At 40.8% G+C, this 21994-nt stretch overlaps 1 protein-coding gene across 8 annotated transcripts in view; it reads left to right on the top strand.

Moving 5' to 3' along the window:
- Positions 1 to 21994, top strand: part of Tenm2 (teneurin transmembrane protein 2) — a 1211860-nt gene that overhangs the window by 838196 nt on the left and 351670 nt on the right. For all 8 annotated transcript variants that reach the window (XM_040748463.1, XM_040748461.1, XM_040748460.1 and 5 more), the window contains one exon: positions 4147 to 4356. In XM_040748463.1, the coding sequence (XP_040604397.1) occupies positions 4147 to 4356 (210 nt within the window). The remainder of the gene's footprint in view (positions 1 to 4146; positions 4357 to 21994) is intronic.

Genomic DNA, 21994 nt, shown 5'->3' with positions numbered 1-21994 from the left:
TTAATGTTACAGAGAATCCAATCATGCAGATAATCAGAGTCTGAATTGCATGGGGGATCTTGGAAAACCATGTGCATACACACTCATATATGTGCGAGACCATAGGAGCTTAAATGACATATTGCTACCTTTGCATGTACCTCTTTGCTCTGTAATGAGTCAGTTCAGTGTGTGTTTTCTGTACACTTGATGAGGACTTTGTACTCATTCACAAAGAAGCTGGAGAATCCATTGGGAATGAGGAGATTTGACATACATAACCTGGGAGTCAAGCTAGAGTTAGCCGCCCACCCATACTAAGTCTTGCTATAAAAAAAAAAAGAGTCCACAAAGGGGGCCAAGTAAGTTCCAGCTTTATGCCCTGTACTTTGGAACCTGTTTGTACCCACACAGATGGTCTCTGTCAATGGGAATAGTCAGGAGCAAATGTAGCCGAAGTAAACACACGTAGCAAATGACCTAACAAATGGAGACCAGCACACTGTTTGACTTAGGGAAGACTCAGGGATCCTGAAATTTCCCAAGTAGTGATAGGTAGCCAGAATGCAGTATGGAAGAGATGGCAAAGCAAACTCAAAGAGTTCAGAGGAACAAGAACTAACAAGAACCACCCGATGCTATGACATATAGTCACGACACCCGAGGCAACCCCAAAGCTTCCACCATGTTAGGATTCTTCTCCCCTTGTCAGTATTTGTGTACATTACACAGTTCTGTTGTCTGTGCTGTGTGAAATGAATTCACACTGAAAAAAATTCCCAGAAGCTCGTGCAGAGAATGACTTCACAACAACTATCCTGTCAGGCTCCTTGAAAATTGCACTTGAAAACTTAGTTCCACCCCAGTCGCTCAAAGGAATTTAAAAAAAAATCGGCTTCCAGCCGTCCTTATTCTTCAACCTCCAGCTTCAGATACGCCTCAGTAGCACACACTTTCAAGCCTATTGATTGTGACTTAAAAACCCCTTCCTACCTGAACCCTACTGCTAAGTGGACGTCAGCACTGATGTCACAGGGACCCATCTGCAGTCAGAAGAAGGGGGAGGGTACCATCACTACAAATTTCAAAAAAGAAAATGACAGGGAAAACTTTGAACTCTGTCAGATGATAGCTGCCATGTGTGGTTATTCAAACATGAGCCCTATTGGAAAGCTGGAGGATACCCTGGGGTTGAGAGGAGGCACCTTGAAAGTATTTCTCTTAAATAAATCTCTTACTCCTTATGAAACATCATTACTGTTTATTATTGTTGTTATTATTTTCTTTTCTTTCTTTTTTATTTTTTATTTTTTGGTTTTTCGAGACAGGGTTTCTCTGTATTGTTTTGGAGGCTGTCCTGGAACTCGCGCTGTAGACCAGGGTGGCCTCGAACTCACAGAGATCCACCTGCCTCTGCCTCCCAAGTGCTGGGATTAAAGGTGTGCGCCACCAACGCCTGGCTGTTATTATTAATTTCATTGCCAAAGTACCATGCTATTTGGGCAAGCACCATGAGCAGATGCAGGGTGGATTTGGGAAAGACAAGGCCAAATTTAAGCCTTGCCCTTGATGTTTTCCTGACTGTTGAACTTTACTTCTTTGTTTCTGTTTCCTCATCCATAGAATGAGAATAGTCCATTCTCACATTTTGTGGGAATATATGGTCATTCTAACCTAATGAGGTTGTTTTGAGGATTAAGAGAGATGATATTCCAGGATGAGGATATATATATATATATATATATATATATATATATATATATATATATATATATAGAGAGAGAGAGAGAGAGAGAGAGAGAGAGAGAGAGAGAGAGAAAGGATCCAAGTGAGTGAGTGGCAGATAGATACCATGTAATAAACAATAGCAGTTACAATGACGGTAGTTACAGCTTTATTGTTATATCTGTGAGAGAATTATTGATTAAGTGCTAGCATTGATTCTGATAAAACTCCATAGCACCCAGTCCAGAGCACCTGGCAAAAATGCCATGCCTTATATTGCTCCCCAACAACTGTGAATGTAGTGTATGCTTCAAATCAAACTCCATTTACCCATTAATATATCCGGAATAGTTTACATTCATTTCAGTTATGTTTTGGTCAAGACACTTAAGATTTAAACTTTAGAGCTGGAGAGGTGTCTCAGTGGCTGGGAGCAGCTCTTCCAGGTCTGGTTATCAGCACACACATTTGTCAGTTCCTGTTCATCTACAAGATATCTCCAACCCTCCTCTGGCTTCCATGGGAATGTGCACATACACGTAGGAAAATACTTAGAGACATAGAAATTTTACGATATAAATACCATTAAACTGGAAAGCTATCTTATCTCCTCAACTTTGTGTCAGTCACTTCTGCCCCTCCAAAGGGTGACATGTGAACAGTAATTTGATGCCTCATTGCTACTGTTGGTTCTACGCTCTCTCACCGGAGAGCATTTTCTTCAGACTTGCTCAAGCTTCAACTCTTTCAGGAATTCTTATTTCCTTTTCTACCCTGAACCCTACTTCCTCTGCCCCTATAGTATCCCATGCTAATGCATCCTACCACTCTTCATTTTATTACCTGAACCCCTCTGGTTCTTCGTTACAGGTGATATCTGAGGGATGGATGGTGGAGAATCCTTAGGATCCAGCAAATTGCATTTGCACTTATTGAACACTACTCATCTATTTAGAGCACTATGTTATGCACTTAATAATAAATCAGGACATAGAGTTATGATAGTAGCAACAAGTGCCGGTGTCTAGCTGAATATCTGAAAATACCTCTATGTGTGTAGTTCTTCAGGAAAATGCCATTCTTCAGGCACAGACACTTCCCAGAATTGAATTGTTTGTCTAAATCTCAAGTTTGTTTTCCAAACATCCTACCCTTCCCTCCACACCCCAGCTTCATGGACTGCTCCTTCTATGTCATTTTCATTAGTTTGCTTCTGAACAAACCAGCCATCCACCAACTACAATGATCCTGGATACAAGGATACAGCTGGTAATGAACACCTAGCAGTTGCCATTGCTCAGAAGTCAGTGTCAGGAGGCTGCTGCCATGGAGAAAGAGGTTCCAATAGACACCGATGTGAAAGGGACCTTCTCTACCCACGGGCAGCTCCAGGTTACTACCCACTCTACCGGCCTGGTTGCTGCTCCTTATGGCATGGGACCGCCATGCTTTGCCACACAGGAGTCTGCCATGATATTCAAATAAACCATATGATACCATGAGAGATCAACTCACTGGTGTGGAAGTACGGGCCCTGTCCACCTGGTTTCACCTTCTACCCTTAGCTAGAAGATTTGATTTTTACTTCAGCCTCCTTGTTTGTTCCATGGGGATACAAGTCTGAGTGACAAGTAATAATAAGGTCTATGAGGACATTTAAATGGGCAGATAGGCTAGAAAAAGTAGTTCTTGTTTCAAGCAGGTAAACATGAAGAGCTTTACTAAAGAGAAGTAGAAGTCTTGAGAATATTGGCCGGGTGATAGAAGCAGAGGGCTGGAGGAGTGTCTATTAAGGTGAGAATGAAAACCTGTAAAGGTGGGGTGGCTTGGCATGTTCAAGAAGTAAGAATGCCCAATTGACTGGAGAATAAATAGCCAGATGGAAAATAGGAAGGGTACCTTCTGTGTAAGGGAGTAAGTGAGCAGCTCCCATCCAGAGAAGGTAGGACATGCCTATTGTTGTGGGGAGTTTGGATTTCTTTCCCCATACAATGAAAAGCCATTGGAGGGTACAAAGGTGATATGACCTGATTTCTACCTATGAGAAGCCATCTTAACTCCTGTGGAGAAGAGATGGAGTCATGGTAGAGTTGGTGGGCAATTTCTCAAGAGTAGAAATGGGCATCCCAGAAAGGAGATGATTTAGGGAGAGATGAGGAGGACTTAGAATCATAGCAAAGGAGATAGAAGGAACTAGACTTCTCTATATATTTCATTCAAATGGATGCCCTTTCCTGAAGTATATTACTAAAGTATCAAGTATCATACTAACAGTGGTATGCATATGGGCTGCTGAAGAAACATCCAAACCATTAAAAAGCTCATCTGGAGCACTTCATCAAAAACAAATTTTTATATCGTGAGCTGGTTTCAATGTGACTTTCTTAGGATGCTCTCATGACACTCATTGCTGACCTTTGACCCCTCTGTCCTCTTTCCCAGGTCGTCCCATTCCACCTACATCCTCGTCTAGCCTCCTCCCATCTGCTCAGCTGCCTAGCTCCCATAATCCTCCACCAGTTAGCTGCCAGATGCCATTGCTAGACAGCAACACCTCCCATCAGATCATGGACACCAATCCTGATGAGGAATTCTCCCCCAATTCATACCTGCTCAGGGCATGCTCAGGGCCCCAGCAAGCCTCCAGCAGTGGTAAGGAAACTCTGTGGTGTCTGAAATGTGTGGTGTGTTGTGCTTGACATTCGTGAGCCTCCAGCAAAATGACAACTATTGAAACAAAGGCTGGGAGAAGGTGGTGCGGGAAGCGACAAGGTGAAATGCATTTGTCATCTTTGTGGTGTGGTAGTTCTAAGATGCGTCTTTTGAAGGTCACAGCTATTGGGGGGGGGAGGCTTTACTGATTGTAACAGTCTCTGGGCCTCCTTCTGTGGGAGGAATTTGCCAGTGGCTATGCGTGTCTCAAAGGTGAAGTGTGGGGAGACACTGGAATATTGAATCTTGTATTACTATGATTCTGGTCATAGCCAAGTGACCCTGGATACCCTCACATGCCCCATTCATGTGCCTCTCAGTTCCCTTGCTTTTTATCGTTGGCTTCTGACTTTGCCTTCCTTGCTTGTTTTATATGGTTTTGCGATTAAAATGTGTTCCCTTGACATGAGTACCGAATACCGTGCCAAGACTGAAGTGTTTGGGGTACGACCTCTCTATGACCCTTTACTTGCACCACTTCACTAGAATTTAACGAGCGAATTGGGAGGCACTGAGATAAACACAGCTTCTAAATTCAGAGCTCTTGTTTGGATTTTCGTGTTCTCGCAACAGAGGGGATGAACACGAGGTTCTGTTCCACTTTGGAGGATTTTGTGTCTCAACTCCCACTCTCAAAGTCTTAGAATTGGAGCAAGCATGACAATAACCAGGCCTTATTTTGGATTCCTACTTTGTGGAATGTTCACCCAAACAAATGTATACAGAAGAGGGCACAGTTACCTAAGGATTCAGTATCCATGGCCTGAGCCTTATCTACTCTTGACCCAAAGCTTTGGCACTGCCTTCTGAGTTAGCCCCTTGTTGTGTTCATCAATGCAGCTCATCAAAAGCAAGAGAGAGATTTGCATGCCAAGAATACTCCCCCAAAAGACTGCTTTGGCTCTATCCATGAATATAAGCTACCAACGGTCTCAACATCTCCAATTACAAAGGACCTCCTAAATATATTAGGATGATTCATTCAGCAAATGGACCAATAGACTGCTACTTATGATGGCCCATGCCCTTCTTCAAAGCCAGGCCTGATATATTTAGCAAACTCATATTCTTTTTTTTAAATTATCTAGTCAAATCTCTCATCAAATGAGCAATCCATTGTTGATATTATGAAGGCCTTTAATCTACCATAAATCTTTATTAGAACTCATCAGAGCTTCTAGTTTGAGAGAAATGTGATTATGGCACTCTTAAAATGACATTACATCATCGGGGTGATTGGTTTATCATTTGGAGAAGAGACATCAATCATAACTAACATAACCACACAGTAAATGAATTCAACCTTTCTACCGTGGAACAATGACACCGTAATTGCTCAAAATCAGGCTTAAAATGAAATCGGAAAATGCTCTTTCTTCAAATATGATGTTAACTTAATGGAATATATTATGAAAAATCATGTTTGAGGAAATTCTATATAATTAAAAATATGTGGAAATATATTCCTTTTTTTCTTTCATCAGAACCTGATTTTAGTTACAGTACTATTTTTCTTTTTTTTTTTTGCAGCAGAGATTATGTTGCATTTAATTGAACTACCCTCGCTTGTGTTTTGCTACTTTTTATTTCATACTATGTAATCGTGATGAATATTGTATTATGAAGGACAAGAGGCTTTTGAAATAAGGTGCACCTGCTGATAGCTTTTGAAAAACAGACAATTATTAAAGAGAAAAGTGAGCTTTTAAAAAGACATCCTTTTATGAATGTATGGATACCCAAGCAAAAATTATTTCCATAAGTGAGGTCAGTTCTTATCTCTGGGCCATCCAGAATGTTTTCTTAGTGATAGTCCACAGGGCGACTTCTTTGCTTTTGGACGCTGTATCAGATTGTAGGTTGTCAATAGAGAATTTTTGTAGGCTTTGTATAGAAATCAAGAGCTCATCATTTGGGTGGACAGAACAGATCTATGTGTTTGGAACCAAAATTATTCATTTTTCATCAGTTACACCAATTTGCTCTGCTCACTTAAAAAAAATGATAGTGGTTTACCAAGAGGAGAAAATGCCACTGAAAATATGAAGGTCTGTTTTCATACTAAACGAGAAGGCCATTAATCTACCATGCTCATATGATTTCTCCACAGAGGGGTGAAAACCTGATTGAATAGTAGCCTTGTTCCCAGCAGGCTCTTGTTGGGGGCGGGCTAAAGCTAAAGTAAGCGGGTAGTCACTCAGTGTCCTTCACTCCTGCTTGCTAAAATGAAAGCTTGCCCATCTGAAGTACGTGCGTGTGCGCTTGCATCTGTGTATATTTCTGGTGGAATGGATTTGGGGTCCAGGGCAAATTGGGGCTTCTATCAAGATCTGAATGCGGTTGCCATGAATTTAAATTTGACGTAAAGGATTGAAAATGGAGTTTGACACCAAAGATGCATAGTGCAGAGCAGTGCTGGAGTGTTTTCAATCGAGTTTGATGGAAGGGGCTGAATCTGTCAGGTGTTATCACAGCACCCGCACAGGGCCCCTGTGTTTGGGTGTGTTAAGTTTAGCTGGTTAATTGCACAGAATATTTTTAAGTTGGTCCCTTGGCAATGACACTGGCATCTTAAGATCATGTAGCAGTTCAGACTTCTTTGGGTTTTTATCTCCTTAGTTAAAAAGCCTTCCAACCTGTGAGTTCGAGGCCGTGCTGGACCAATAGCCTCCGAAACAATACAGAGAAACCCTGTCTTGTAAAAACCAAAAAAAAAAAAAGCCTTCCAACATATTCAGCCCATCCACAACAAGAAAACATTATTTCTTGCCCTCCTCTTATTGTTCCGATGACTTGATGTTGTCAAAGCCTGACATTAGGAAAGTCACAGTGCACATTTCTTGCCCAACAAGCCTCTGTTTTGGAGAAACAAACTGGATATAAAATACAGGAACTAAAATGTTTTTCCCCAATACAAAAACCTCCTAAAAGCAATGAACAAGTTTCACCTTTATGTGTCAACTGTCATTATTTTCTATGACTATAGTGCATCCTTTAGTGCATGGTACTAAACTCTCACCACCTTTGCAGCCAAGCTGCTCTAACCCTCCATCTATGCCAATCAAGCAGATATATGGGTATAGTTGGAGAGATGTTTCCAGAACTTATATAACCAGCCCCTGAAACATTTGCTTCCCCACAGCTGAGCTCAGACATTCTACCAGAGCAAGTTAGTGCTACTGCTACACAGCAGTATACTTCCAATCCTATGATATCACTCATCTGGATAAACATCTGGGTGCCAGCTTCAGCAGAATAGAGGGTCCTACATCTGGAAAAAGGAGGCTCCCTTTAAATCATCATATCAGGTTTGCACTTTTTTGCCAGCACAGGAATAAAATATACAGACAGGCACATGCTTATCCAGAAGATCTGACTTACCTATCTCACATAGAGAGTTGAAGTTTGGTTCTTTATGGAGGCTTGAAACAGTCATCAGCAACATCATGCTGAACATTAGAAATGAAAGCAAGAGGCCCTGACAGGAACCTTTCAGAAAGTCCTTAGCAGCAGAGACAAGCCATTCAAAGATGGAGGAAGGGATCCAAGTTTGCAATGGGGCAAATGGGATGTGTCCCAGCCCTTTTGTAAAGCAAGAGCTTGGTTCATTCTAAGTGACAACATGTTGCAGTCTGAAAGTTTCAGTTTGTATGTGGTGATCTACAAACATACTTGCCCGTCTTATTTGTGGCTTCTTTATTGAGGTGGATGGAACACACATTCATGTCTGGTATCAAAAAGAAAAAAAAGTGCTCCTCCTCCTCCTCCTCTTTCTGTTCCCTGTCTCCCTCTCTCTCCCTGCCTCCCTCCCTCCCTCCCCCCCTTTCTCTCCCCCTGTGTGCGTATGTGTGTGTGCTTCTGTCTATCTCTCCTCCTATACTTTCTTCTTTCCTGATTTTCTTTCTTTCTTTCTCTTGAAGCTCCCTCAAAACGTTTATTTCTAAAAAACTCTACAACTATAATTAGATGACACAAGAACATACAAAAAAGTCTTGGAGAAAAGCATTATGGTTGTTCATATATGTAAATCTGCATTCCTTTATTTGATACAAATTGGAAGCAAGTCTAAGCTTCCTGGCAGCCAAGGCAAAAAGGGAAACATAGATTTCAAGGTGCATAATAAACTAGTGAGACAAGCAAACGAGCTGCTTAAGGAAACAGCACAGTTCTCACTATGAAGACAGAGGCACCAGGAACTCACACAGAGCATATATATATATATATATATATATATATATATATATATGTATATATATATATATATATATACATACACATGCAGGTCAAACACTCATACACACACAATAAACCTTTAAAATAACGAGGAATGAAATACTTTCTCTTTATAAATTTAGTTTGGGGAGAGAAAGTCTCATTTAAAGTGCTACGAATGTTCTTGCTTCTTTACCCATGGAAGTCTAATTTCATTTAGGATATCCTGAGAAGTTTGGAGTAATTATGTACTCTAAGGGTAGTACTCTGCTCAGGCTATCAGATACTCTGTGTTCTCCCTCCTCTTTCTTTTCATCTGCCTGATTTCTTCTCTAACCCCTTCCCTCTCCCAAAGTCAATGTGTGTGTGTGTGTGTGTGTATATGTATGTATGTATAATAGATGCATATAATATATATGGGATTGTTGATTCACTTCTCTCCTTGTCTTCTCTCCTTTATCTTAGCTCCATTGCATGCTTTAGCTCCTCTGCTGTGCCCTAGTAGCAGATTCATAATTGATGATTAATAAACATTTATTGAGAGGATAAATGTCATTGATAACCACATTGCTTTGATGTATTTATTGCTTTTCATTGTATATGGTAGAAAAAAAGTGGAGAACTTTATGGAAAGAAGACACAATAGGATATATTTTCATATACTTGCATTTAGATATATGTAAAACATATTAAATTTTCCTTTTACTTTTTAAGTGTCTTGAAATAATAATAGATCATCTGTAAGTGATGACATTATAATACATTCTTTATGTGCATTCACACTAGTAACATAAGAGCCTGGGTGGATTACAGGTGAGGAGGGCAGTCCGAGGAGGCTAGCCTTCAACGGGAGGTGCTGACTTTTGGTTTCAGCATGTTTTGACTTTTCTTAGGATCAAGTATCTCTCACTTTCTCCACTTGGATTTTTTCTACCTGAGTCACTGGGTTCCAGTTCTTCTCCTCACCCCTGAGATGCCTGGACCAGCCTTTTGGAACTATCTCTCACTTCTTCCTTGTGCTCATACAGCATTTGCATTGTTTGGATTGAGAGTCCACTGAGCAGTGTAGGCTGATTTGGGGATGCTCTGAGCTGGCCAGAGAGAGCTTTCCTACTTCCTCCAAATGGAAAATGCAGAGCCATACAGGACTTGGCTGTGAGCTCACAACCCTTTCTCCCTCCGTGCTACTTACTATTCTGAGCACACGAGCACTTTTCATTATGAGCATTTATTTAATTCCCACCATATCTCGTGTAGCAACAATTATCATCACAGCCCTTTTGCAGCTGAGAACACTGTGGCACAAGGAATTTGGACAACTTGTCAATGTTGGTCACACAATGGGAAAATAAAGAACCTAGTGCTTAAACCCTAATTGCAAAAGAACTTCCTAACTACAGACTATTTCTCTACCTTCCCCATAGCAGATGTTAACCTCAGAATATGTGTGTGGCATATTGAGATGTAAGACAGACAGTGGAAGCTGGCTGTCAAAGGCCAGGAGTTGTAGTTTATAAGGGCTGAAAGCACCAAGTGGATGTCACAAAATACCCTTGACTTCTAGGCCACTCACACCACACTCTTCGAGAGATTCTTATTGCAGTTCAGGGGCCCTAAAACTCTTTATATGCCATGTCATGCATATCTTACCATCTTGGAAGCATCTGCCCAAGGGGGAAAGTCTAAAGTAGAAGCTGGAGAACTTGACTTTGTCTATATGTTTTATGTTTTAAAGGTATGTATTCTCCATTGAACACACCCACAGACTCCTCAGCCCTCCCCTTTTCTTGCTTCTTCATACTCCTCTTGTCCTTCTCCCGTTGCTCCCTCCCTGCTCTCATCCTACCCCCATTCTCCCTGTTCCCCTTTTCTAACTGCAATCCATCCCATTTTCCTCTTTGTTTTCTAGACAATCCCGCTTTCAGTTTTCCATATGTGTGTGCTGTTTTAGGACTGTGTAACATCTCGGAACCACAAAGGAGGAACAACATAGGATCTTTGTCTTTCAGAGACTTCACTTAATATGATTATTTCTGGTTGTAATCCACTTTTCTGCAAACAGCACAACTTCATCCTTCTTTATGGCTAAATATTTGTGTAGGTGTATGCATATGTATGTATGTATGTATGTATGTATGTATGTATGTATATATGTATGTATGTATTATCAAGTCTTCTGTATCCGTTCCTTTCTTCTTGAACATCTAGGGTTGTCCATAGTTTAACTGTTGTGAATAACATGGCAGGGAGTGTTAATGTGTAAATATCTCTGTGGCACGTTAACTGGGGGTCCTTTGTGTCAATAACCCTAGTGTGGAAAAGCTGGGTAACACAGTAGTAGATCTAGTTTGGTCTTTTGTAAAACCTTCATACTAATTTCCATAGAGGATGGACTACTTCACATCCTCACCAGTAGTGTTGTCCACATCCTTGTCAGCATTTGTGGTTGTTTATTTTCTCAATGACTAGCATTCTGACTAGAGTCAAATGTCATCTCAATGTAGTTTTGATTTGGATTTCTTTGATGGCATGGAAGACTGAGCTTTTTTTTATATGTTTATTGGCTACTTGCGTTTCATCTTTTTCAAATTCTCTATGTATCTAATTAGCCCTTTTATTGACTGGATCTGTTTAGTTTCTTGTTATTTAGATTTTTGTGTTCTTTGTATATAGTAGACATCAATCTTTGTTACATGTACAGATGGAAAAGATTTTCAGTCATTCTTAGGCAGCTTTTTTTCACTCATGTAACTGCTACCTTTACTCCACAGATTTTTAATTTCTGGAGTCTTTTTTTGTTGATTATTGACCTTATTTCCCCAGTGACTAAAATTCGTTTCAGAAAGAGAACTTGACCTTTCTATAGGCATTATCCCTGACTCATAGCATGTGTAAGACTTGTCAAATCTTTTAGTCTTTCTTGGCCTCAGTTTACCTACATGTTATTGGTTATTGACTTGAAAGATCTCTAAGCTTCCTTCTTATGTAGCATTCTGTTTGTGAGTTTCTTATGCCTACATACATCAAGATTTCTCAGAGTCTAGGACTTCCTCTCTCTCTCTCTCTCTCTCTCTCTCTCTCTCTCTCTCTCTCTCTCTCTCTCTCTCTCTCTTTCTCTCTCCCCTTGCCTCCTTGTCTTCCTTTCTTACTTCTCTTCCTCCCCTTCTCCCTCCCTTTCCAACCCTCCAGTCTCCTCCTTCTCCCTCTTCTTCTCCCTCTCTTAATAAGGTGGGCTGCACCAATGCTGAAATTGAGATATACACAGTTGAATAGTGTGAATCTTTGCGTTTCACCTGCATAAGTTGAGAAGTACTGGTTCTTGTAACACATAGCTGAAAGTGGTGGCAGTAACCTCAAGAAGGGAAAAATACATAGTTTTCCAGTGTGAATTTCAGATTCCAGAGATTCCCACCCCAACTTCCAGAACAAAGTCTCTCATGACAAGATTTAGCAATGGATATACCCCTCAGGTCCAAGATGCTGCCGACTTGCCCAGCAATGTTGTAGAAATGAGACTTTCTGTTTCTTTCATCTTTCCTCCTTGTAAAAAGCATTATAAACGCGAGTACATTAATAGTTTGTCAGTCCACCAATTTCCAGCCTGGCTAGAGTTGGGGCAATGCTTTTGCACCACAGTGCCTGTAAGCACACAATGAAGATGGACGGGTAATTCCTTTGGAGATGCACAGTGGGAAAATGACAGCCAGCAGAGAACTGCTTCTCCTCAGCAAATAATCTGGATATTGACACAAATCCCAGGGTCGATCAGCACTGTGTATCTTCTGCCTCTCCATCTCTGTCCCCAGCTCTGGGTACATAAGAACCGATGTCCCAGCAAAGCAGAGACTGCTAAATGCATGCAATGCCTTAACAGTTTCCTGCCCTAGCCCTTTTTTAAACACAACTCAAATCTTCCCAAATTCCCTTTAACATTCCACATTTTATTCAAAGGGCAACTTCCTGTATAATACGTAATAATCATTTAAGAACACAGCTTAGTCTCTTCTTGAAAATGTCTCAAATTTTCTTAAGTTACAGCATATGTATATTTTTCCAATGGAAGTTCCACAGTCCTATTTGATAAGCAAGCTTTAAGGATGTGTACAACTTTTAAAGTGTGGGCTCTAAACTCACTTGAATTCAAACTGTTGTTCAGATACTCTGACACCATAAAACTGAACAGTATATGCTTTATATTTTTCAATCTGTAAAACAGCATTGTCTATAGCTGTTGAAACTTGTGTAAATCATTAAATGATATCCTAATGCACCTAAATATCTTGAAAAGAGATTTTGAAAATTCAACTGAAGCAGAGATTTTTATTGATATTATTTATTTTTCAAAATGTTTTTGAAGTTCAGTTGGCATGTAACAATTATACATAAATATAGAATACAAAAGTGTACCTCATATATGTAATATATAATGTGGGATTTTTTAATTTAACACATATTTCTTTGTAGTAGTGAAGATCAACCCAGGATCATGGGCAGTTTTTTAACTCTTGAGATGCACCCTAAACAAACAAACACTTTTTACAATTTATTGTTTAAAAGTATTGAGAATTTTGAAGATTCATATCACATGTTTTGACCAAATGAGAACCAAGCCCCCAACCACTTTCCTCTTCTAATTTCATACACTCTGTTTTAAACCTACTGAATCCACTTAGTGCTGCCAGTATGTGTGTGGGCATAGGGGCATCCACTGGAGATTCCTAAAGAAAACTGACTCCCCTCCCCTCAGTAGCCATCAAATGCCAATAGCTCAGCTCCTTAACTAAGGTGAGATTTCAAGGGCCCCTTTGGCTGGCTTGATCTTGTACAGGTCTGATGCCAGCAAACACAGCCAATATGAATTCCAACACACACCTCTCAACTGCGGTAAAATGCACCTATCAGGATCGCTATCATTTTGCCTATACTTTGCACACCGTTCTGTGCTCACACTGTGTGTAATCGTCCATCTTCTGGATAGCTCCATCCACCCCAGGAAATGTGTGTACATTCCTTGTGGGATGGATTTGGAGTTCAGGGTATATTGGGGATTCTATCAGGATGTGAAAGCAGTTACCATGGATTTTTAAATTGACATAAAGGATTGAAAATAGAGTTTGACACCCATTAACCTCCCTTAGCTCCTGGCAGCCATCATTATATTTCTTTCTCTGAGTTTGGCCACTCTGGGGCCTCATATAAATAGAATCCTGCTATGTTTGTTCTTTCATGGGTGACTGATAGTTCACTTAATGTAATGCCTTCAGGTTCCATCCTGCTGTAGCAGGGGACAGAATTCCCTTCATTTTAGGATGATTAATTTCTTTTGTGGATATTCTGTGTGTCACACTTTGTTAGTCCCATGTCCATCACTGGACACTCAGATTGGACCACCTTCTAGTTCTGCAGATGACACGGCTGTGTAACCTGTTTGAAGACTCTTTTGGGGGTTGCTCTTACTGGTAAAATCACTGACTCTCATAGTAGCGATGTGTTTAAAATTCTTGATAAGTTGCCATACTGTTTTCACAGAAACCCACAAAGATTTTAGGTTTTTTTTTTTTACTACCTCCCCAGCTCTTGCTTCTGGATTTTTCCTCAGTAGTAGCCATCCTGGTTGGTGTGAAATGATATCTACTATGACAGTAATTACAGTCCCTAGTAATTAGTGATATGGAACATCTTCTTGCGGACTTTTTTGCCATTTGTATGTCTTCTTTGGTGAAATATCTTCTTTTGGTGAAAAAAAATACTGCTCAAGGCCCTACTTTGACTTGTGAAGCTAGATAAAATAATAAAGTCAAGAATGCTTCATGACAGCACCCAAATACAAGCAACTGAATGCCACACCAAACTATTTGAATCTTGTTTATACAGAAAAGAGGTGTATGGAGCTCACTACTCTGGAAGTTCATAGACACAGCTCTGGTGAGGGCCCCTTACTGTATCACCTCAATGTGTCACTGCAGTGCATGGAGCATGTGAAGGTTGCAAAGCACAGGGGAGGAGCCAGTCTCTAGACCTCCCATTAGGCCACACATCTAAAGGTCCCTACATCTCAAAGGTCCCCACCCACTGACAGCACCAAATACAGGAGTGAATGGGTTCCTTTGAATCTGGACCTCACATAGCCCTTCCTCACACTTTGATTCAAACACCAGTCACCCCACTGTATGCTTCTCCCTGGCTGGAGTAAGTGAACAAATTTTGCTTGGCCACCTGTGTCCCCTCCTGGTAGTGTTTCCCTGACACACGTTGATGCCATTATGCTATAAATTTGGATTATGATCACTGCCTTATAGATGGCAAACTGGTGGCTTGGAGACGTCTATGACTTGTGTAAGGATGTGTAGACTGTTATTAAGGAAGACAAGAAACTGACCCAAAGAGATCATCTCCAGGAAAATTAGCATATGGAGATTTAAATACAGATGTAAGGTGGTTCTAAAGGTGCTGACTCCATGGATAAGAGCATTTACTGACTAAGCTTCGGGATTTGACTTTGGAACCCCAGCACCCACAATCATCATCATCATTATCCAAGCACGTCCATATAAGCTAGTAACCCTAACATTGGGGCTTATAGTCAGGATGATGGCCAGGATTTTACTGGCCAGTCACCCTACAAAAACAAACAAAACACATAGATTACGTGAGAGATCCTATCTCAAAGGGGATAAGACAGACAGTGATAAAATGGGATAGCAAGTATCCTCTTCCTACAGTACGTATACAGGTGTACTAGACAAGCACACCATCATACACATGCTTGCAACACACACACACACACACACACACCATGCTTTAAAAAAATTCTATGCAAGTCATATGTTCAAAAGTAAATAAGTTGTCATCATTCCCTACATGGCTTATGTCTGAGTATTATATCAAGCATGATGCTGCCAAACTGGATGAATGATGTGAGTGTAGACTCAGGAAAACACAGGGGAAGGTGAGGAGGTATGAGTGGAGTAGGAAGGTAAAGAAAAAGCCCAGCTTTGCACCTTCTGTGGTGAGAAGTTACTAAGCAGGGCATTTAAAAAAATGAAAACACAAGAAATAGCAGCAGCGCCTGTTATTTATAGAACTAGAGATAAATACCAAAATAATCAGCTAAAAAAGGTAAATGCAGTTGCTGTTGGGGTGGAAGAAACCAGTGATGATGGAAAAAGCTTGCTATTTTTGAACCAAATATCGTAGAACTGCATGATTCCTCAAACTGCACATCTTTCTTGTTTTGATGGGGAGAAAACATTTTAAAGGAAGCAGAGAGATGGGACATGAAAAATACTCAATTTGATGTTTGGACCCCCAAATTTGGAACCATTTACCATCTGTAATTTATTTTCTTTCAGTGCACATGTACTGACTAGGGATGGTTTGTTTGAACTGACATCAGGTGCCTCAAACTTGTACAGTTGGATGCTGTTGCACTTTCCTGGAATGTGGTATCTGCTACTATGGATTGGAACCCCTGTGAAGTTGCTGTGGTGTCAACTCTTTACTCCAATCCATCCCAAACCCCATGCCTGAGAATAGAGACAATTCCACAACTATCATTTGGTTCAGTTACTAACTGAGTTTCATCTAAGCGTGAAGCTTCCCTAGTCATGTCTGCCCAGCAAGAGCATCCCCTCTTCTGAGTGGTGAAATAGTCTTAGAGTCTGCCTCATTCAATTTAGCACCTCATTACATTCTAATTTGTAATATTCTCTTGGTGTTTCATGCACATAAGTCACTTGTGTCAACATTAAATTGTCATCACTTAAAGACAGGGGTCACTTCTTCAGTCTGTTTGTATCACTTAGTACCTTTCATGGATTGAAATAAGCATAACATCCTTGCTGAGAAAGCTTTAAAAGGACAGGATCAAATCGGGGCCAGCAAACATGGGGGTACATCTCACAAAGGCTTGTTGACTGCAAGTCACTATAAGGTTACATCTAAGGCCTTAGTGGTTGTGGGTGTACGCTTCATCCCTTTTTAAGAGGACAGAAAAGCAGCCTTCCATCTTCACATGAACCCCTTCTTTAATGAAAGTCTGTGGGGCTCAGAACCTTTGTCCTTACAAGAACACCAGTCACTGGGGAAAAGGTGGATAATTCATGATAATCCAAAATTAATTCAACTGGATTATATCTGCAAGCAATATCACTTTACACATACATACCTTTGAGGTGTGGAGGACCCAGTTTAACCCACAACAGCATTCAATTTGATGCTTAGCTGTTTATTCCTGTACAGCATATTCATCTCCTGTCTGCTAGCTGGCCTTACCATGCTCCCCTATATTCCCTATTAGATTTCAGCTCTGTGAAGACAAGAACTGTATCTCCCCAGTGGTCCATTGTATTCTGTGCATGTAGCCAGCACTGAGCTTGACAGGTTTCATAGGCTCAATAATCAGGTGAATGAACAAATAAGTCATGCATAAAGTCAGAGGAAGAAAGGAGTTGCAGAAGTAGTTTTAATTTCCAAGCAAGGAATCGAGAAAACTGTGGGTGCAGACCCTGGCTCTTGGCTGTTCCCTAGTCTACAGAAGGAGAGAGAAAGAATCAGCAAGGTTTTTCTGGATGATGAAAAGGTCTTGCTTTGAATGGCAAAGAAAGCCAGAAGAAAGCAGTGTAGTTAATATTTAAACTCGAGAATCTGAATAACCTAGTAAAGTATAGAAAACTATTTTATGTGGTACTTTAGAATTCCAGCACCAGCCTTCCCTGGATAGCCCCAGGGCCAATACCAGCTCTCTCTTTTGTCATTTTCCATCAAATACTTTGTTTTATGATTTCTGTTCCTTATTACTTATTCCTTCTTGGTTCTTGTAACACCAAAGATGAGAAGATGATGCGGCAAACACATGCCCGCTACTGACGCATTTAGGCAGTTATCACTTAAATGAATGTTTTCTGCTAGAGTTGTATTTTAGCAGAAAACAGTAATTGTCTCCAAGACAGCATCTTGGAGTTAAACCAATTCTTATCAGTGAACACTCAACCATGGGAAGCCAGCAATAAAAGGCAGTGATCAATCGTTCTCTTCTTCCATCTTCCCCTCTGGAGGCAGACTTTGTATCCCTTCACTTCAAATCTCTGGATAGTAGAGCTCCTCTTTTGTACTTCGGCAGAACAATCATGTCCCTATAGAAAAGAGTTTTCCACCTGCTTCACTTAGGATCTATGGAGATATATTTGTATACATCACAGCCTTACAAGTCCCTGCTCTTGGACTATACTGATGTCCAATAGGGGGCTGAGAGATGGGGGGAGTAGACCCCTCTCCTGCCAGCTCCCCAAATAGTTCCAGGATGCATTCAGTGGCATTCACACTTGACTGGAATCGCATTTCAATCTGTTCCATCTGATTGGACATGGTGTTTTCTTCCCGTCTGTGGTAATGGAGCAGTCATTCCCAGTTCCCAAGGTTATTTTCATCTCAGTGACCTTTTCCATCTCCCTGGGGTGTCTGTCCATTACCCACACACCTTCCTCTTTACGCTGCCTGCTTAAGATGTCGTTTTACATGTGATTTTTTTCTACAGTAACCCCTGTCTTTGATATATTTCTATCAGCAACTTTGTTGCCTAGAATAATCACTGAACCTTCTGGGCTTAGAGTCCCCCTATTTCTCTGTAAGTTCTTCTCGTGGTCTTCCTGCTCCAGGTCAAGCAATTTACTCTACTAAGATGGAAACGGATAGGATGGGATAGTGCCTAGTTAAGATATTAGGATGCCCGGGTTTTTATTTCTTTTCCTAACCTCTGCACCTTCTCATGAGGCCTGAAAACTAGTTAGAATATAAGAGACAAGATCTGTTGTGAAAATAATTCACAGGGAGGGGAAAAAAGACATATTACAGTAGGCAGCTGTGGCCTTTTCTGCCTCTCTTTATTGATCTCAAATTGCTGAAAGGGTTCTGAAGATAAAAAGAACCTGTAAGACAAAGAAAGAAAATCGCCAGGAGAAGAAAGAGCCCTAGAGATGGTGGAAGCTGGGAAATCTGCAGAACCCTCCTTTCACCCAGAACTCATTGTATCGCGAGTATAACCCTTTTCCTCTTGAGCACTCTGGTTTTTATTTTATAGCATTGGGAGGATGTGGGCCAGATGTTTCAGAAAAATCTCTTCCAACTTTGAAATGTCATGATTCTAAGCGAAGAATGAGAATGAAGCATAAGACAACCTTGTCTCCCAGCGGCATGCTGAGGTGCCAAAACGGCCATTTTTCTTTTTGTTTAATTCATTCATTCTCTCTAAGAAATGGATCTGCTTGAGCTGCCCGGGATTGTTTCTTAACTCCTGGGCTCCAGTGACCCTGTGCCCCTGCCTTCCAAATGGCTAGAGGTGTAAGCTCACAACACTGCCTGGAGAATCACCTTCCTTTAAAAACAGAGAAATACTTTTCTCCCCAGGACACGAAACTAAACTCCAGCCTCTTTGTGGTTTGGTGATGATGGTGATGGTCAGGATATTAAATAATCCATTGTCGTATTTATATAACACTTTCTAATCAATGCATAGGTTGTGTTGAACAAGTGAGCTTGCCAGCATATTTGTTACATTTTTCCTGTTATTATTTGCAGATAGACAAACAGATACTTACATGTTTGCATACACAGCTACATAGATACATAGATGCATACATACCTTCATAGATGATAGATACTTGCATGTGTAAAAACATTCATACGTAACACACATACATAGGAACACAGCTACATGTGAACAAATACATACATTTAGGAGATAACATTAAAAAGACAAAAGATTTCAGCCAGCCATTGTTGGCACATGCATTTAATCCCAGCACTCAGGAGGCAGAGGCAGAGGCAGGTGGATCTCTGAGTTCAAGCCCAGCCTGGTCTACAGAGAGAGTTCCAGGACAGCCTCCACAACAATACAGAGAAAACCTGTCTTGAAAAACCAAACAAAAAAGACAAAAGATTTCATATAAACATTCCTAAGTCTATCTTTTGATGCAACCCCACAGCTAACAATAGCCTTCAACATCCCATCATGGTCATGAGTAAGAAGGTATCCATGTCTGATGGGGAGGATTTTCCCATCTGCCTAATTCACCTTGCTGCTGTAGCATTACTTTGTGATTCTAGTTACCTAACCTTGGAGCCTGGATTCTGACAATGCCTCTACTGTCATAACTAATCACAGCCCCTACATAGCTCTACCACATAGCTATAGATATCACTAGCATGTCCATTATTTAGTTATTCTTTTTCATACTCTATAGCCATGTGGTAAGAGGTCTGGAGGCACTATTATCCCCAGGTAACAGCTTGCTCATCTGAGGATTGGAAACTCAAGCATCAGGCCCTATTTGGTTGGAGAGTCTTAAATGTCCCATTAGCAAGTAATGTGCCATAGATGCAGGCATTTCCTTGATTTTTCCCTCATGTTGCTATTGTTTAATAGGGTTTACCCAGTCACATGCATTATGTCATGGTTTATTTACTCATTTCCTGGTTTTGTTGTTGCTTGGTTTGGTTTTGAGCCCCATTATGTAGCCCAGGCTAGCAATCAGCTCATGATTCTCTTGCTTCAGCTTACTGAGGGCAGGGATTACAGATGTGAACCATCACACCCATCTTCTCACTTGGTGTTATATGAAGATGACTGGTTATTGACTGACTTATACCCACAATTTAAATACTTGACATCTACACACACACACACACACACACACACACACACACACACACACACTGAGTTAAATTTTTCCATCTTGGGCTTATGATAACACAAATACATTTTCATCTTCATGACTGCCTTTCTTAGCTCTTGGTGGCTTTACCAAGTGACTGTCAGTTCTACCTAGCCTCTACTATCCATGATAGACTTACTGTATCATTCACATGAAACTATAATTGCCAAAAGTCAAAGGATTTTTCTCATTACAGTGCTTTTACCACTGAACTTATTGATGAGTGTGCACAGCTGAAGAGGGGATAGTAACTGATGTGGCATCCACACCACGAACAAGTCTGAGGTATCGGGAAGTAAAAGACAAGACATCCAGCTATTTGTGCTAATAGGAATGTGTCTGCCACCTTTATTACCAGGAGAATATATATGTGTGTGTACATGCCACCTCTGTATGTCTGCCTGTGTGTGTGCTGTTGTAACTGCCCATGTTTCTTGTAAGGAGTGAGTAGCCTTATATACAGACTTACAGCACAATGGAAAAACCCCAGGTGTAAGAAATTCTGTTTTCCTGCGCTAGATATTGATGTCAGGTGGGCTGGGGCTGTAAGCCAGGACTAGAAAGCAGGATGCACCTATGTCTATCAGCTGACAATCAATGCACAGTGTCCCTGGGGTCTGTGGCCCAACAAACTTGCTAGTATTGCTATTGTTGATATGGGAATGATACAACGTGGAAAATTGTATCACCTCTAGCACAGAAACCATGGCCTGGCTACAGACTTTAATCAAATAGTTGAGATGTATCTAGTGTGTCTTGGTACTGACCATCTACTGGTCTGAAGTTCCATCATTAAACTTGGCCTCCTTTTAACATTAACTCAGTCAATAGTGACTCTGCTACCCTGCCCCGTCCATTCCATCACAAAGGCACAGGATGATGGATCCATTCGAGACTGTTGAATCAGAACAATTCAAAGGCTTCTAAAGCTTTATTGGAGTCTAGCCTGTTTTGGAAAAATTCCCAACTTTCACAAAGTGAAAATTCCTATGCTGAGTAAATTCTGTCTGGACCTCCCATACATTTCATTGGCAGGTGCAGCAGAACTTTTGTGTAGAAACTCCACAAATATGGAGCTGGAGAGATGACTCAGTGGTTAAGAGCAGTTGCTACTCTCGCAGAGGACCTGAGTTCAGTTCCCAGCACCTATACAGCAGACAGTTTATACCCATCTCTAACTCTAGTTCCAGGAGATCATTTCCCTCTTCTGGCCTCTGCGGTCAGCAGGCATGAATACAGTGTGCACACATACATTCGGGTAAAACATTCCTACCCACAAAATAAAAATAAACATTTTAAAGAGATAAGTCAACAAATATGCTATAATTTTATTTGAAAATGACACTGATAGTAAGCACACTGTAGATTTAATTACAACCTTTCAGAGCAGAAAATGGCAGTGCTTTATTAAACATGCACATGATTCTTAAACCTTAGTTATGGGAAAAGTAAACGTGAAAATGTACATCTTAGGATTAAAGAAACAAAGCAGCTACCTCATAAGATGAATCCATTTCTTCATAAATATTGGCGATTCCTGCTCAGTTGCATACATGTCTGGAACTGCGTGTTTGGACAGTCTGAATGAAACTGTCTCAGTCTTCTAGAAAATACCTGGGACTTGCAAGCCAGTCAGTTTAGCCAGATGAGTGTGC

Source organism: Mesocricetus auratus, unplaced genomic scaffold (genome assembly GCF_017639785.1).
Source record: "Mesocricetus auratus isolate SY011 unplaced genomic scaffold, BCM_Maur_2.0 Super-Scaffold_100007, whole genome shotgun sequence".
In the NCBI taxonomy this organism is placed as follows: Eukaryota; Metazoa; Chordata; class Mammalia; order Rodentia; family Cricetidae; genus Mesocricetus; species Mesocricetus auratus.
This window is presented reverse-complemented; position numbering and strand designations above follow the sequence as displayed.